At 34.1% G+C, this 19,042-nt stretch overlaps 1 protein-coding gene across 1 annotated transcript; it reads left to right on the top strand.

The window, feature by feature from the left end:
• The first annotated feature begins 281 nt into the window (after positions 1–281).
• LOC123866323 (protein lava lamp-like) lies at positions 282–18,509 on the top strand. The gene is made up of 10 exons (XM_045907799.1): positions 282–609; positions 1,759–1,888; positions 4,087–4,200; positions 4,728–4,885; positions 5,781–5,979; positions 6,056–7,192; positions 7,664–7,771; positions 7,871–14,507; positions 14,597–14,751; positions 16,644–18,509. The coding sequence occupies exons 1-10, from the start codon at positions 484–486 to the stop codon at positions 16,721–16,723; spliced, it is 8,844 nt and encodes a 2,947-aa protein (XP_045763755.1). The 5' UTR covers positions 282–483; the 3' UTR covers positions 16,724–18,509.
• The last annotated feature ends 533 nt before the right edge of the window (positions 18,510–19,042 follow it).

Here is a 19,042-nt window from a genome sequence, read left to right as displayed (position 1 = left end):
TTGGCGGACTTCGTCTGTGTTGGTGTTGGCTGGCGGGCGTGCTCTGCCTATTTGGGGTGTTTTTTTTGTTAGAACTGACTGAAAAGCGTCAGATTGTTACAAATAACTACAAACTTGACATTGGCTAATCTTTGTAAAGCCAGACCAGAGAAAAAAAAAGTATTTAGTAATTAATAATACACCTATACCGAATCGAAGAATACACCAATCTCTCCAGAAACCGATCAAATACCGAAGGTTTTGGGGATTTTGAGGAGTGCATGAAATGGAAGTTGGCAACCCTGACAGCGACTGACGTGGATCAAAAAAATGGCAAGCAACAACAAGTGCCAAGTGGTGATACTGGTGATATTATTGTAACAATTCTGGCTTTAATTCCTTTTTCTTCATAACTTGTGTCCATCTAAAACTTAGGTTGTTGTCGTTGGTATCTGGTGTGTATATTAAATTCATCGTTTTAATGTCCGCGGAGGATAGTTTACAATGTCTGAATCAGAAAGTAAAAACATCGACAGCAGTTCTGCAATGGACCAAAGTGTTAATGTCTCCAACACAAATATAGCAGCAAGCGAAGTTTCCAGTGTAGCAGGAACTGTTAAACAGCACAAGGTAAATGAAAAGTAAATAGTAAATACCTGCTACTCCGTATCTAAACATCTACAATTAACAATGCTAATTCACTTCTAAATTCCTTTACCTAATCGATATTCAGAAGATATCTCTTAATTATTATGGATTTCTTTTCAAAGTCATTAAAACACCTACATATTATGTTAATAACACTCATAAGTAACATTATTTAGCTTGTTCATGTGATACACTTAGTCAATATGCTTCAATATTCATCTGGTGGTATGCACATAATTATATTGGCCAAAGGCAATAACATTAATACACATGTTCATGTCATGGAGATTTAAACTTGTGACAACTCAACAGGATTGCTTTTAAGATAAAATATCCTGATGGATGAATACTTCAATATAAGTATTCATCCATCTGCTGGTTCTTAAGAAGGTACTTATTTTTGCCTGCATATTTCAATTTTATTAAGACAAGCTCTGGCATAATGTAACCATGAGTTTGCTCTGACAAAACAATTATCTATAAACTTGTTGACAAGTGTAAATTAAAAATTTATAACACCCCCGACAAATGAAGGTTACAGTAATAACTAGAAAAAAAGCTGATAACTTTCAAACGGCTGAACCGATTTTCTTGGATTATAGCTAAGAACGCTCTTGATCAAGTCACCTTTCAAATAAAAAAAACTAAATTAAAATCGGTTCATTAGTTTAGGAGCTATGATGCCACAGACAAATACACAGATACACACGTCAAACTTATAACACCCTTCTTTTTGGGTCGGGGGTTAAAAAGTCTGTTTTTTGTTAATTCAAAATGAGTTTGCATGTTCTTATTGTCATATAATTTGTTGAAGACGAACTTCTAGCATTCATGGAAATCTGGAAATCTGTCAAAGAATTTACCTGATTTTCTGCAATGTGAATGTGAATTTAACAAAATAAGCTATAAGTTTCGTCACATATGACGACAACGAATCTGTTCTACATTCACATGTTTAATATTTTTGGTACAAACTCATAGTGACCTTAAACTTGTACTATAATTTGAGATTTCTTTATTCTATGATTTAAGTATTTTATAATTCTTTTTCTTAAAAAATTATATGAAATACTAGTGACCCACCCCAGCTTGGCACTGTAAATAATAACAGTATAAATACATTAATTACAGCATACTACAACAGCAGAGAGGCAAATAAAATATGAAAAAGCACAAAAGTGTCTAGAAAATGCAGCAGCAGTGTCCAAAAGAATTAAAGAACATAGAAAAGTCACTGCTGAGCTATTGGGACGCCCATTTGGTATTTCATAACATTTATCTATTTTTTTCTAGGAATTTATATTTCTGATAAAAGTATTGACTATGACTAGCTATTACCTACAATAATTTTACTATGTGTATATGTTACGGGCAATTTGATAAGTCCGGGCACTATTAATAATGGCCGGTCTGTATTAATAATGGCCGACTCAATTGGGCAATATGATTAAAACAGCATGATTAATCACTTTTCCCGACCATTATGAATAATGCCCACCCTGTCTTGGGCAAAGTAATAAAATAGGTGAACTGTAGTGTTTTTGTTTATTAAATGAAAGAACCTAACCTAACCCAACCTTTTTTTTATGCAAGGAAAATCCTCATGGATACCACCGCGCTCGGGGAAGCGAGGTGGTTATGTCAGACTCTTACCGACTAAAACCCCACGGCTTACCGTCTCAATCGTTGTTGCTGGGCACAGGGACACGAACATATTCAACTGCGACCCAGCTAATGGCGCCCGCCAAGGCAGGCCCAGCTCTGGGACTAAAAGGGGCCCCAACACCGTTTACCAGAAACAAGGGCTTGCCTTCCAACTCCAGGACCGACTCTCCCGCGGGTAACAGACTCCCCGTGTCTATTACCCGGAGGCCTTACTCAAGGGGGCAAGCGACGGTCGTGTGCAGCTCGCCTGCGACCGATTCTCTTGCGGCGCAGGGGATGAGAGCTTTCGGCTTCCTCTCTCAGCCGCTCCGCTGCGTCATTACTTCCTCGCTGAAGGAGACCATCGCTTGCTAGGCCCTTTCACTGTCCACCATGGATTTAGTCACGGCGGGCACTCAGCCAGCGTATGTTGTGCTGTGTATGAGACACTACCGCACTGGTGGCATTCCTCTGTGGGCTCTCTTCGCGCCACCCTGCATAGGTATCTTCCAAAGCACCCGTGCCCCGTAAGAACCTGTACAAGGTGGAACGTGAGTGCCCCATGCTTCCTCTTCGTCCAATCCTCGAGGATGGGATGGATAGCTTTGATAATCTTATGACCAGCAGTGGGTGACTCGAGCCTCCTCTGCCAATGGAAGAGGAGCTAACCTAACCTAACTTTACCTAACCTAAGGCCCTCCCCCCGCACGTACGCGCCCCTGCCAACAGCCGCGGTCCAATTTATCATATTGCCCGGCTACAAGTAGGGAATTATTCATACTGCCCGGTCCAAGTGATAAATTCAAGCTATCTCAAACACTGATTTATTACATGGACCACGGACCGTCGGGCATTATTAATAATGGCCGACCAAAGTGATAAATTAATCACTTTGCCCATCGCTCTTGGGCATTATTAATAATGGCGGGTCCTTATTAATAATGCCCAGTTAATCACGTTGCCCGTAACATATATTTATGTTATTACCAATTCTTATTCAAATCGATAAGGTATCTTCTCTTCCATGGCCCCTCTTCGAACTTGGTCCATCCGTTGTAAGTGAAATGAGACTTAAGGTCTAAGCTTTATGATGACTACCAAATTATCCAGTAATGAGGAAAACCCTATATCCATCTCCAGAATGTAAGCTATCTCAGAACAAAACTTTATCAACATCAGTTCAGTGGTTTAGCCATGGATATTAGTGAGGATGTGATTTTTAAAATGTTACAATCATAACAATCGCCCAGCGAATTTGCCTGGCAATTTAGAGTGATTATAGCTCCAGTGTTTTGAACACCATGCTTATCATGTTTACTTGGACAGTGTAATTTTTTTGTAAAAATAAATATTAATTTTTCTAGTACATAACTGTAAATATTATATTTACAAAAATAACCTACAGTAATGCAAGACTCTGCTTCTCCAAGGTTGAAATCTATAGAGCCCACTTTGATTTTGCTCAGACTTAAGATACTGTTAAAAGGAGACAGTGTTATAACACTAGCATAAATCTGTCTCGTTTTAACTGAAACTTAAGTCTAAGTGAAGTCAAAGTATGTTCTATAGGTCTCAGATAGAGAGTTCTCCATAATGTTCCCAAAGATGTTTAAAGTCTGCCAATTAACATTTGGCGAGTATGGTTGACTATGGTTTACAGCTTACACCCTTCTCATTCAGAGAGGCAATTTATGTTCAGTAGTGGGCTGGCGAAATGACAATGATGATTTAATAATTTCATATAATTATCATAATAGCAAATTTTGATGAAAAGTAATACTTTATTTGTAATAATATTAAAATGGTTATTGGCAGATGAAGATGTTGGCGATACAGCTTCTGAAATGGCCTCCACCATGAGTGAAAAAACTGGCTATTCTGTTGCAACTGATACTTCCACCACTCTGTCCGTTCAAGATGCACTAAATAGTGAGTATTAGTGGTTAACTCAAGCTACCCACGATCACAAGTAGAGAATCATCTCACAGGAGGGAGTGTGATCCAGAAACAAAAGGCTGAAGATGACTGATATGTATCATTGCAGCAGGTAGGATCAAAAGTATATGACTGAGAAGAGTAGTTAAGTCACAGTCTTTTGTGTTCTGGCTATTTCTCATTGGATAAAAGATCTTAAAATTATCACACCTCTCCAGTGTCCCTAGTTAAGGTTTTCCCACCACATTTTTTTCTTGAAATATGCAGGAGTTTTTATTGGTATAGTATGATTAAATGTAAAGAAAATAATCTTATTTAAAATGTAATGTTAAATGATATATATTTTAAAACCAGTAGTGCTTGCTTAGATTTGAACTTGCAACTTTAGGTAAGCATCCCCACACTACATAATTACAATACTGTCCTTACTGCAATAACACAGATTTAAAAGTGTTTGTCATAATTCACACTTCCATTCTATGAGTTTTACATTTTCTTTACAAGTTAAACATTTGTTTTAGTACCTGGTATTAGTGAAAGTTTAGCAAATACTTTGAAACAAAAAGAAATTCTTATGGAAAGAATAAAACAGTACAAAGAGATAAGTAAAAGACCAATGAAAAAAGCAATCCAAATAACAAAAAAGGACTCTGTTGCGGAAGCACTATACAGTAAAAAGGTTGGTACTAGTTTAGAAACTAATTTTAGCATCATTTATTTTTTAACAGACTTCGAAAAGGGAGGAGGTTCTCAATTCCTCAGAATCTTTTTTAAAATTATGTTACTTATCATATCCATATTGTGTGTTTAAGTGTGTTTGTTTGTTTGTTTTTCATTCACCTTGCAATGGAGCAATGGATTGATGTGATTTTTAGGGTTCTGTACCTCAAAAGAAAAAACGGAACTGTTTGTCTGTCCGTCCGTCTGTCCATCTGTCTGTCTGTCATATCTGTCAAACAACCCTATAGGGTACTTCCCATTGACCTAGAATTATGAAATTTGGCAAGTAGGTAGCTCTTATAGCACAAGTAAAGGAATAAATCCGAAAACCGTGAATTTGTGGTTACATCACCGAAAAAGAAATTAAAATGTTTTAATTTTCTAAGTAAGATATACAAAAACAGATTTTTATTTATTTTTAAGGATATTATTATATTATAATACATTAGAATAGTTTTTGATTTATTGTGCAAAATGTCGAAAAAATACGCGAGTACGGAACATTCGGTGCGTGAGTCTGACTCGCACTTGGCCGGTTTTTTGCATGGGTTTAGTTAAAGACTGTGAGAGTGACATAGAAATACAACTTTTATCATGGAATATCAAAGAGTTTTTTTTTTTTAATAAAAGTAGCGAGCAAAAGAACAGGCGGGTCACCTGATGTTAAGTGATTACCGCCGCCCATGAACATTTGCAGCACCAGAGGAACTGCCAATGCGCCGCTGGCCTTTAAGGATTTTGTTGGTCCGCCCCTTGAATAACCCCAAATCCCCATGAGATTTTCAAAAATCTAAATCTACGCGGTTGAAGCAGTGGGTTCCACCATGTTATTTTAAAAACGAACTTCTTATCAGCCTACAGATAACACAGATGTATCAAAACTCATTAATACAATCAAAGAAAAAGAAAACAACGTCAGTGTTATGCAAGTAAAAATGAAGGCGATGGAAACAACTATACTAGATTTACAAGAAAAGATAAATGAAAAAGACCAAATCATAGAAGCTAAAAATAGAGCTACTACTTTAATGTCGGACAGCCTGAGTAAAAAAGGTAAGAGTTTGAAAATTATTACAATGAGAAAATATAAAATGAGGTTTGCTCACAAGATTTTGTTTTTGATTTTTAGAAAAAGAAGCTATGGAGTTACTTGAAGACACAAAGCAACAGATGACTATAATGCAAACAAATTTTGTTACTATGGAAAAAGAATGGAAAGAAGAAAAGCAAGAATTATTGTCAGAAATTGAAAAAAAGAATGACAAGATAAAACATCTCGAGGAAGCTAATATGATCCTTGAAAATTCCCGATTCGAAATAAGTCTTGCCCATTCTAAGTTACTTGAAGAGATAGAGTTAAAAACAAAAGAGGTTATTGAGTTACAAGAACAAATTAAGCAGCTTTCAGGAACCAATGAACCAGTAGTAAAAGAGACTCATGAAGAAGTTATGGAAGAAAAGGGATCGTTAGAAATTAGTAGTATGGAAGAATTAACTAAGAAGATTGAATTATTGGAACACATCAATTTCGAAATTAGACAGACCAACAAAGATTTAGAAAATCAATTAAATGCAATGAATATTGAATCAAAAACAAATGTTTCACCAAGTAAAAAGGGCAGCCCTCTTCCTAGTCGAAAGGGTAGTCGAAATACTACATCTAAAATGAAATCTCCGTGGAGCAAATTATCATCCGAATCTTTACAACAGGAAACAGATAAAAAAGGCAAGAGTGACAAATCTAAGCAAGATATGCTGCTACAATCTCTAAATAAAGAAATATTGGAAAAAGAATATTTATTATCACAAAAAGATAATTTGATATCTGAACTGCAATCATTGAACGTGAAAAATGAAACTACTATCAGTGAGCTAGAATTATTACTTAAATCCCAAAAAGAAACAGTTAAAATGGTTAACATAGGTACTGACACCGATTTACAGGAGCCAACGAAAATGGATGCCATTACTCTTGGAACTATAACGGATTTAGAAGAAAAGTTAAAACTTGCGCAGGAGCAAATTGCAGCGCTTAGCGAGGAAATTGAAGTGGCTAATAAAAATATGGTAAAAGTAAAATCCAATTCAAAGTTGAAACTAAAACAAATGCAGAAGACAATCGACAATTTTAGCAAAGTATCAGATGCGCATGTTGAAATAGTAAAATTAAATGAAGAACTGCACCAACTTACCCAAAAAGTGGCAGAATTGGAAGAAGAAAAAGGCAATCTTCAATTACACCTCGTAGATTACGACAGTGGAAGATGTAAGTATTATTACCCTTTTTAGGGTTCCGTACCCCAAAAGGAAAAACAGAACCCTTATAGGATCACTTTGTTTTCTGTCTGTCTGTCTGTCCGTCCGTCCTTCGTGTCTGTCAAGAAAACCTATAGGGTACTTCCAGTTGACCTAGGATCATGAAGGTCTTATAGCACAAGTAAATCCGAATACCGTGAATTTTTGGTTACATCATTAAAGTTAAAATTAAAATGTGTTTCAATTTTCAAAGTAAAATAACTATACCAAGTGGATTATCATATGAAAGGGCTTTACTTGTATACTCTAAAATAGATTTATTTTTATTTTTAGCGTAATAGATTTTGATTTATGGTGCAAAATGTCGGAAACAATGCCTGAGTACGGAACCCTCGGTGCGGGAGTCTGACTCGCACTTGGCCGGGTTTTTTAATGTAACTAGATTTTTCTACCATACTATTATTTTTTGTTTTTATTACAGTAACCGAAACGGAAATATATAAAAAAATGATTGAAATGGAAAACTTGGCAGAAGCCAGACTGAAATCTATTAGCTTATTAGAAACTCAGAAATTCGATTTAGTTCAAGGTAAAAAAAAATTACACATTTTATAGTATTATTTATGATTCATTGTTACCAAAATTTATTAATAAAATTTACGTAACCATGGTTTATTAATGATTACAGAACTGCATAGTCTTCAGCAAAAGAATTTGGAAATGGAAGATAAGTTAGCTGATATATCTCTACTCCAAAATGAACAGGTTTGTTCTGAGATGAATTCTGTTCAATTAGAAGAACAAATAGATGACTTACAAGCAGCAAAAAAAGAACTTGAACTAATAGTAGATAATCTCAAACTAGACAAAGAACAACTGAATGGTACAATCAAAACTCTTCAAAATGAAAAGGAGGAGTTGATTCAAAAATTAGACAATTATATTCAAGAAAACATTGAACTTACTGATAAGTTAGAAAAGCTGAGTGCTGAAAAAGTAAGCTCCGCAGAGTCTATAGAAATTGTTGAATCATTAACAACTCAGGAAAAATTAGAGCTTGAAGAATATAATAAGGGCCTTGAAAGTGAAAAGAAAGTCGATGAAAGTAAGTTAGAGAGCTATAAAGTTTCTGATAGTCAAGAATACAAAACATCAAATGAAAAGCTGATCGAGGAAACCCTGGAGCTCAAAACAAAGATAGAGTTGTTTACGTCTGAGAGAAAAGAAGTAATGGAAAAAATGAATAAAATGTCTTTAGAAAACGACTCTTTGAATAAAATTATAATCGAGTTAGAGGACAATTGTAACAGTTTAAGAAATAAAATTGACTTGCTTAATGAAGAAAAAGATAAACTGCTTTCTCTTAATGATGAGTTAAACCATCAAATAGAAGAATTGAAGCACGAAAGAACGGAAATACTCAAAGAAACAGCTGAAATGACAAAACCGTTAACTGTAGAAGACGCTGTAGATGGATCTATTGTAGAAACATTGCACCATGATGAAAAATCCACAGGGGATAAAGGTAATAGTAAAACAAAATCAGTGAAACAACTTACTAAAGAAATACTTAAACTTAAAAATGTCATAAAGGAAAGAGAAGATGAGATTGCCGACTGTCAAATGAAGATTTTATCGTTAGAAGAACAGCATGAAAAGCAGAAAGAGGTTTCCCAAAACAGTGCTTCATTTGAAAAGTTATTGAAAAAGCTGTCGGATGAAAACATTCAACTAAAGAATGATATTGAAAACATAAGTAAAGATAAAGATAATAAAGTAGAACAATATATGCATCTTGTACAAACGCATGAATTGCTCCAAATTGAGAGTCAAAAAATGCACCAAGAATATGCGACTGCGTTAAATGCTAGAGATTCGAGGATTCACGAATTAGAAAATCTCTTATTAGAATATGAAAAACAAGTAATCAACTATTCCAATACTTTACAACAGAAAGATAAAGAAATGTCAGAATACATTAATCAGATAACTAAATTAAATGATGTCTCACAAAAACTTAAATCGACGATAGATTTACTTGAAGAGGAAAAAGCGAAAGATCAAAATGCTGAGTTAGTTAAATCATTAAATAAACAAATAGGCTTGTATCAGAAATCGCTAGCGGATTATGAAGAAAAGTTAAGGATTTTAGAAGACGATAAAACACAGTTAGGATTGTTGAAATCTCAACAAGAAAGTCAAATAAATGGACTTGAACTAGAATTGAAAAAATTACAAGATTCATTAACGGAAAAGCAAAATCTTATAAAAGAAATGCAAATTAATCAACAGAAACAAACTGAAGAGTTATCAAATGTGTTGCTGCAATCCAAAGAACGTGACGAAGAAATACATGAAATAAAGTTACAACTTAGGAAAGAATCTATAGATAACGAAAAATTGCATAACATCGTAGTTCAAAAAAGTAACGATATTAGTGAGCTGAAAAAGCTTTATGATGATGCTACTGAAAAACTTAATTTTGTATCTAATAATACCAATATTCAAAACGAACAGTATTCAGCGTTGGAACTCAAAAACAAAGAGTTGACAGAGAAATTAAAGAAGTTTGCTTTGAATATAAAGAAAAAATCGGCAATGTATTCAGAACTAGAACAACAATATCAGGAAGTTCAGAAACAGCTTGAGATTAAAAATGAACAATATGAACAGCTTTCCATACAAGTGGAAACTATTCCTGCTTTACAAGAAAAATTGAAACATGCAGAGGAAGAGTTTAATCGATTACAAACGCTAAAAATTGTGTTGGAACAAAAATCACAAGAAATCTTACAGCTACAATCAGAAGTCGAAGATTTACGAAAGAATAGTGCTAATGATGCGGAGAAAATTACATTATTAAATGAAACTTTGGAATCATTAAAGAAGGATTTGTACTTTGCTCGTGAAGAAAACAGTGGACTTAAATCACAAATTGATAGTTTAAATAATAGGATAGTTGAATACGAAATTGACCAAAAAAATAATGCAAATCTTTTAACTAAAATATCGTGTTTAGAAGCAGACTTAAGCGAAAAACTACATCGAATCGATGAATTATCCAACCAGATTGAAGATCTGAAAGAAAAATTGAGTCAAGTGCAATTTGGTCATGATGCTAAGGTTCAGGAACGAGACTTGTACATTGAAAGCTTACAATCTGAAATCGATAGATATAAAAATAGAATAAATCGTCTTGAAGAGAGCATTTCTATTATGGAAAGCAGGCGACAATCCTTGGAATGTAAAGCTGATCAATTAGATTCTCAATTACATGAAAAGCAAAATGCTTATAATGAGTATACATGTCAAGAAGATGAATTAGTTACAAGGTTAGCACTACTTATGGACAATGATAGAGTTGTTGAAAAACAATTAAATGAAATTGAAAATGAGAATAAAGATTTACATTTAAAAATTCAACATCTTAATGAAGAACTTCAGAACGTGCAACAGTTAAATTTTGAACTGCAACAAAAGTATAGTCAAATAGAATCAAAAGCAAAAGAAGCTGAAGCGGTCGATTCCATGGTATCTACGTACGAAAGTCAAATACGAGAATTGGATGCAAATCTCAAAAAAATAACATACGAGCATAATACTTTATCTACGCAAAAACAGAGAGAGATAGAGGATTTGGAATCTGAATTCAATACCCAAATCGAAAATGCTATCAAAGACAAGAAAATATTAAATGAAAAATATGAGAAGATTAAAGACTACGTGTCGCAGCTAGAATCAAAATTACAAGAATATAGAGTGACTGTAGACAGTCATAATGCTAACTTAGAAGAGCTAGCTCTGCAAAATCAAAAGCTAGCTGAAAAATTAACTAATAATGACAAAAGTCCTTCATCAGACTACACTGAACAGTACATTACTGAAATTAATAACCTTAATTCTATATTAAACAGCAAAAATCAAGAAATTTCTGACCTGTGTGGTAAAATTCATTCATTACAATCACAAAATTTATCACAAGCATCAACTTTAGATAACAAAAACATGGATTTAACTCAAAAGACCGAAATTTTATCATTACAAATAATTAATTTAGTCAAAGAAATTGATTCCATGAAGGAAAATAATGACCAGCTACAAATGTTGTTGTGTCAAAAAGACGAACAAATAAAACAGCTGATGGAAAACAAAAAAGTAGTTTTTGAAATGAACATACCAAAAACTGAAGGCATGACTATTTCGTCTACAATAGAATCAATGGACAATGAGCCAAAAGATTTTGATATATCATCACTTCATTCACAAATAATTTCTGATGCTGATTCAGTGGCAGTTGAAACAGAACAAGTAGCTAAAATTGTGACAGAGAAAACACAAAAGCAGTCATCACAATCTTTAGCATCAGAAGGTTTAATAGAATCAACTATCGTTCCTAAAAAAGCATATCTCTGTTATAAAGAGCAAGAGGATGATAATAAAGAACCTGATCCATTTAACTCTGAAGAAGGTTGGGGCCTAGGAACGAATGAAGAAATTGACAATGTAGTGCCAGGATATGCTCATTTAAATCAGCAAATCCATCAATTAGATGATGAAAATAAAAAACTTCGCGTAGAAATTAATACCACAAATGCAAAATTGTTAAAAGCGTTAAAGAAATTACGGGATCTTAAAGTTACCAATGATATGCTATCAAATGAACTAAAACTATCGAAGCAAATTTCTCAATCTTCATTGCTGGACATGGCTATTGAAAGTGAATTATCAAGTAATCTTGAAGTTCTAGAGAAAAAAGTGCAAGAGCTTAACACAGAATTAAATAAAGAAAAGAAAGAAAAAGATGCTATAAAAAAACAAAATGAAATTTTCAAAAATGCGAATGACAGATTGTTAGAAATGAAGGAAAAATTAGAAAATGAATTAGAGTTATGGAAGTTCAATTTTAAACAAGCTACTGACAAAATTTCTTCTTTACAATGGGGTGGTGATCCTAAAGATAGCACACATGATACACAAGAAACACCATCAGTTGTACAAAAGCTGGATGAATCTGAACTAAACAAAAACTTGCTTAAAGTGGAAGAAGAAAACGACCAGTTGCAGATAGCACTTGACAGTGTTAATTCAGAAAATAAAAAGTTATCTATTCTAAATGATAATTTGAAGGAAGAAATCAACAATCTTAAGCGTCAACAACATCAGCGACTTATAAAATGTGATAATTGTGACAATTTAATTGATAAAAACAAAGAATTAACTGTGTATCTAGATAAACTTGAAGATGAAATTAGTAAACTTAAAGATAATTTGAAACAGCAAAATTTGATTTTTGATAACAGCGAAAAGTTAAAAGATCAGTTAGAGCAACTACAAATTGCATATGCAGCACTGGAACAAAATAAAACAACAATGTTAGAAAATTTACAACACTGGGAAATGCGTTATAATGAGCTTTTGCTGGGGAACAAAGAACTATTAGAAAAAAATGATTCACTTGCTCAAGAAATGCAATCACTAAGAGCTTCGGAAAGTGAAGCAAATTCTAAAATATCCATGCTGAATGTTGAGTTAGATGAATTAAAATCAAAACTATTTATAGCTGAAGATAAACTGACCGAAGCAAATGCTAAAGTATCTGACTTATCTGAAGAATTAAAAGATATGAAAACAAATTTAACTATGTCTGAGGAGAACCGAAATATTAAACAAGTACCAGATTTTAACGCTGTAGCTCTAGCGGAAAAGTGTGGTACCATGGAAGAGTATTGCTTAAATTTAAAGAATAATTTGGATAAGTGTAATACAAAAATTCAACGGCTTGAATTAGAAAACAAAGAACTTTTAGATAAAGTTAGTAATTACGAACATCAAATAACTGAACTAGAAAATAAATTGCAAAATTTAAATTCGGAGAACGACCAACTATTGTCAACCGTTGCCGAACTACGTTCCTCAATTTCGAGCGCTATGGATCAACGCGGATTTGAAATAGCGGAATTATGGAAACAACATTTATCACAAAGAGAAAGTGAATTTCAGAAAATCGAGCAAGACTTGAGAGATCAATTAAATGCTTCGCAAGCTAAATACGAACAAATACTCGAAAATGTTCAATCATCTAATGAAGAAGAAACCAACAAAATTATTATGGCGGAACATATAAGCTCCTTACAAAACAAACTGAAAGAAAAAGAAGAGCACATTGTAAATCTCCGAGAAAAATATGCAGAAGTCATAAATCAACTAGATTTACTTCGCTCAGAAATGGAAGACGAAAAAGTCATTCAAGAGAATAAAGTGTTTGTTCATCAAGTAGAGTATGAAAAAATCATACAAGAACTGAAATTAAAGAATCAAGATCAGTGTCTTGAATATGAAAATAAAATAAAAAATCTTCAAACAGAATTAGAAGCGACTAAAACTGTTAACGACAGTTTAAACCAACAAGCTGATGACGTGCGTAATGTTTACGAAGCTAAAATTAGTGATTTAACGAGGCAACTCCAAGTTAAAGAAAGTGAAATATTCCAGAATACACATGATTTTACAGTATTATTGACACAAAGGAATGAAGAGTTTGAGACCGTTAGAAAACAATTGTTAGAATATGAAAAAAAAGTAGAAGACTTGACGTACGAGAAAGAATCCGAATTGGCAATACTAAGATTAAAAATGCATGAACGTGCAGAGAGTTCCGAAAACGTTAAAAAAGATTTAGAAAATGAGAACAATATCTTGGCTGAGTCTATAAAAGAAAAAATTATTGAATGTACGAATTTGAATAAACAAATACATGATTTGAACAAGGTATTGGAAGAGTACATCAATAAAACCGCGGAAACGCAAGTTGTTTTAGAAAGTCAAGAAATAGAAATAGTTACCCTGAAGGATGAAATATCGAGTTTGAAAGATGCTTTGAGAGCAGTAACTAGTAAAACGGAAAAATTTGTAACATTCGCTTCGGACACTAAGCCTGGGGACGACAGCGGTGCCGAAAATACTTTGGATAGGGAGCTTTTAGATGCCGTTCCCAGAGCTGAGCTGGACTTAGCTCTTTACATGTTGCACCAAAGAGACGTTCGATGCGAGGAATTGACGATGGAGCTAACTCAGCTACTTGAAGAAAGAGATACACTTCAGTTACGACTGTCGGATAGTTTACGTTCATATGAAGAGTTGAAATCACGTTGTACCTCATCCGGATTAGATATATCCGTAAGTTCGAGTCACGAAGGAACTTCTGAACTGCCCAGCTTCAGTGTGGAAAAGGAGGGAAGTCATTTTGTCGACACGCACAGAGGGCATATCTCTCGAAGTAGCAGCATCGGTGATACGAGTGGAGAAAAACCGAAGTTGCAAGCCAAGTAAGTTTTTTTTGTTGAATATTATATTTTTGTATTGTACCTTTTTGTTTTTGACCTGTAGACACTTATATTATTTATCGTGTATAAAGGCTCACCGAGTTACGCAGCGTGAGGCATAGCCGCGACGTGCGCCTGCGGCACGACAGCGAACAGCGCCAGCTCGGTATGCGCCTGCTGCAGCGCGACGTGGCCAACCTACCGCCTGAAGCTGTGGAACAGCTCGCGCAAGCGCACCACACGCTTTGTAAGTTTGATACTCAGGCTTACCGAGTTACACAGCGTGAAGCGCAGCCGCGGCCTGCGCTTGGGCACGACAGCGAGCAGCACCAGCTTGCCATGCGCCTACTGTACACCATTGCCAAAGACAAAGCCGTTGTTTTATAGGGCAGGCATTAACCTTTTCTTAAGAGTGAAATTTCCTTCCCTTGTATACTTGTATTGGCGTCACTCAGAAAAGCAGGTATTATTTAAATATTTTTATCGAATTATTGGAATGTTCTCTCCAAAACCAACACAAAAAACACAAGTTTAATGTGTAAGGTTATCCGAGAGTTTTAATCTAAACAAACTAATGCCAAAATAAATAATTTAATTAGAGAGTGATTGCTATCACAACATCTAATTATTCAGTTCACAATCCAAATACCGAAAATATGCGATATCGCTCCGAATCTCAGAAGGAGACTGAACTAAAACCTTCGAAACACCCGTATTTATGCAAGTTCAATCTTGTTGGCCTCCTAGCAACAGATTGTATGACATCGAATGAGCGAAATATCGATTTTATCAAACTACCTGCATTAGATAAAATAATAATTTTATATTATTTTTGACAACTCAAATCAATTTTTAAAAATAACCTTACACTTGTAGTATACTTTTCTGCGTTCTTGCTTCTTCCCGGCCTTTTGATCTTTATCTTATCATTAGGATAAAGCTCCTAGGCCCTAGGCCTATTATTTTTAGCAGGTCGACTCGACAGGATTAATAGTTTCACTTAGAGCGACTGCCATCTGACCTTAACTGGATAAGAATGTTTGAGTAGCTCGAATTTAGTATAAATATTTCGTCTCTGAGACTAATGAAACTTTAAAACGTTTTCTCTGAATCACAATGCTAGTAAAGTTAATCTCAATTTGAGACGTTAATTTTGTCAAATCTGTCAAAACTGTTTCATCAGCGCTAATTTTCAATCTCACCACTGTGCATGTCCACTCTTTTTATCGCCTATTGGAAGCTAAGAAGATAACCAAACATATTGGTTCCCAACATGTAGATACTAAAATTGAAATGCTGTCATTTCCGAGTGTATTTTTTAATGGAATTCTTACTTTTACTTGTATAAATAAGTAAAAGTAAAAACCCCATAAAAAGTCAACAAAGGTTAAACTTTGTTATATTGTTATAAATGCTAATTTCTTACTTGAAAAGCTATATTTGAAAAGCGTGTGGTAAATTAGTTCCACGAAATGTTACTTATTTACTTTCAAACAGATTTCTTTGTACAACACAAAACTTAAATGTGTTTTTTTAGTTATTTATTTTGTACCAAAACTTTAAACTAAAACATAAATATTAAAAGGGCATGCGCAAGACAACTTATTAATCTTTATATAACTCGGTACAGAGATAGTTGCATCCCGGAGACGGATACACTACTTCTTATCCCGGAAAATCAAATAGTTTCCATGGTATTTTTAAAAACCTAATCCACACGAACGAAGTTGCGAGTATGATCTAATATATTATAAACTAGATATTGTCCGCAATTTCATCCGCGTAAGTTTCGATTATTTAAAAATCACGGAGGATTATTCGGGATAAAAATTACCCCATAATATTTGTCTACGGGATGTACAAACAATTTTTCTATATAAAATAGATGATGCCCGCGACTTTATGGATTTAGTTTTTAAAAATTCCGTGGGAACTGTGGTTTTCTGGGACAAACAGTAACCTATATCCTTTCACGGGATGCAAGCTATCTCAGTACCTTTGGTCAAAATCGGTTAAAAGGATGAGCCATGAAAAGTAAGCAGTCAGACAGACTCACTTCCGAATTTATAGTATTAGTATAGAAATGGATATTATGAAAGATTCAAATATGTATTATAAAACTTCATATTTTATTTACAGCACGAGATACCCAAAGCACTCCAACTGTTCTTCTGAACTGGCTTCGTGGGAAGAGCACCCCAAAAGTAGTGCACATGTGAAACACAATAGCCACGCTATTGTAGAGGACAAGGTGCGTTTAGTTCCAGACTAGTGCATTTAAAAAAGCCAGCTCAGACCTTTAGCTGTGTAAGTAAGGGAGATTTCTGAAAAGCTACTCAGTTGTACAACATTCATGCTCCGATTTACCTGCACAGGCACCTTAACACATCACCACGCGACACTTGGCTCAAATGGACAATGTTTGAGGAAAGTTACATTGTTACAATTTGTGCATTCTTGCCGGCGAATATCGACTACATACTAATATGCCAGTATCGCGATAGTGTCTACATAACTAACAAAATCACATTCATTGTTCAAGTGCGTAGTCATAAATAAGCTAAAGTTAAAGGCGACATATTATACAGTACAAAATCCGGTCGGGACATAGGATATTTCCGTCGATAATACCGATTGATTTCATTACGTTTTACGGCCATAATACCCGGTTTTCCCACCATTTCGGGGATCCATAACGTTCATGTTTACATGCATTTAGCAAAAGTCTAGTTACTGACTAATATTAGTATTTCGTTTTAGAAAATCAATTTTTAGAAGCGACGAGTTACACTATGACTGTGGTACTGGCAACGAAAGCCCGAAACGTTACGATTTTGTTTATTATTCAACGTAATTACTAATAGTAATAAATAATTTTAATGCATCATCTAATTTACAAATAGTTTTATTGATATATCAAATGGGTGATCCCATACTTTCTTGATATATCATCAATATCATGTTGATTTAATAAAAAATATGATGAATTTTCTATCGTAATCGGCACAAAAAGTATGAATCATTTTATGAATGATATAGTAAAATCTTATGTTACACAATACACAACTTTGAATTTTTTATTATCATTCAAAATATTTCAACCTAATAGGTAATGTTACAAATTATATCAATGGGCCTGAATCGTCTATTACGAGTTCGTTTCGTAATCGAAGGGAATTGAATACCTATTTATTTAAAAAAAATCATTCAAAAAATGATGACTGTTATTATAAAGAGAAATCCTACAAAAGAAAATGATTATTATTATTTTTGTTAACCAAATTTACAGTCATTAATGTTTAATTGGACAATCTTATACTTAGTTTATACTGTCTGGTACCTTATTTTATTATTTATATATTTATGTTCTATTCTGCTATACCTATCAATTTTCATTCATTCGATCCGACCGCAACATTTCTAATGAATCAATTAACATTCGAATAAATAATAGGTCGTAAAATTTTATATTCGTGGGAACATGTTTTTTATTTAATCTATTCTTTATAATTTTACTTTGCTAATTATAATTTTAACTGTCTTGATACTTACTATTCAATTGATAGTTTATAAACTATTTCCTTTTATTTTGAATTTCTCTTTATTTGTGGGGACCGAAATTGTAAAATAGTGTATAAAGAAGGCATTATGTGCCTTTGCTTTTTATATGTATAACGTTGTTTATAGGTGTACCGCTTGGCTGAGAGGTTCATGGGGTAGGTAGGGAACCCGCGCCGTTGAATTTCTTAATCCGTGTCAGTGAAACCAGGTGAAACGGTATACCTATAGCTGTTATTTAGTTATGTATCGAATTTTATGTTATATCTTAACTAATATACCTGACGGCATATTAGTTAAATAATTGATAAATCTATTAATTATTATTATTCATTGTAAATAATTTAATCAAATGCGATAATTTAGTCCAAAGCGATTGAGCATATTATGTCTATGTTTATGAAAATGTAAATTTGTTTTCCATTAAATGGTACCTAATCCATTTTATTATCTGTTTTAATCTTTTCCTAACATTAAAATCCATTGCTTTTTTTATGCTGGTATCAGGTTATAAGAGCTTTGGATTTTTCAACCGACAAATATTTTTTATCTGAGGAATATAATATTGAAAGTTTTGACAGATTTTGTAAGTACCTAGTTATACGAAATCTGTCGAAACGTAATAATTATTCCTGGTGATTGAAAAGTCAGATCTATCAGCTTTAAAATACCGATAGGCAGGTTTAAGTTCGATCAACCTGCGCAAGCGCACTAAATGCACACAATGCGCACTATAAGAACAGTGTAGACGTAATCACAAGTGCTTTGCGTGCATGTTGTGTCACTTAGAACGGGAGTTTTTAGATTACAAACATGACATACGCTTTTGCGAACGTGCGCACGGAAACTGTCGCGTCCTTGGCCGCTCAATGCGCCTTGTGTGCACGGTTCGTGCGCGTGCGCAGGTGTGGATCTGCCTTAAGAGACATGGCAGAAGTAAACTGTTAAAGTTTGAACCTGACATTTTATAAAATAGCCGG

Source organism: Maniola jurtina, chromosome 6 (assembly GCF_905333055.1).
Source record: "Maniola jurtina chromosome 6, ilManJurt1.1, whole genome shotgun sequence".
Classification (NCBI taxonomy): Eukaryota; Metazoa; Arthropoda; class Insecta; order Lepidoptera; family Nymphalidae; genus Maniola; species Maniola jurtina.
The sequence above is the reverse complement of the archived record's forward strand: the minus strand, read 5'-3'. Positions and strand labels throughout refer to the sequence as shown.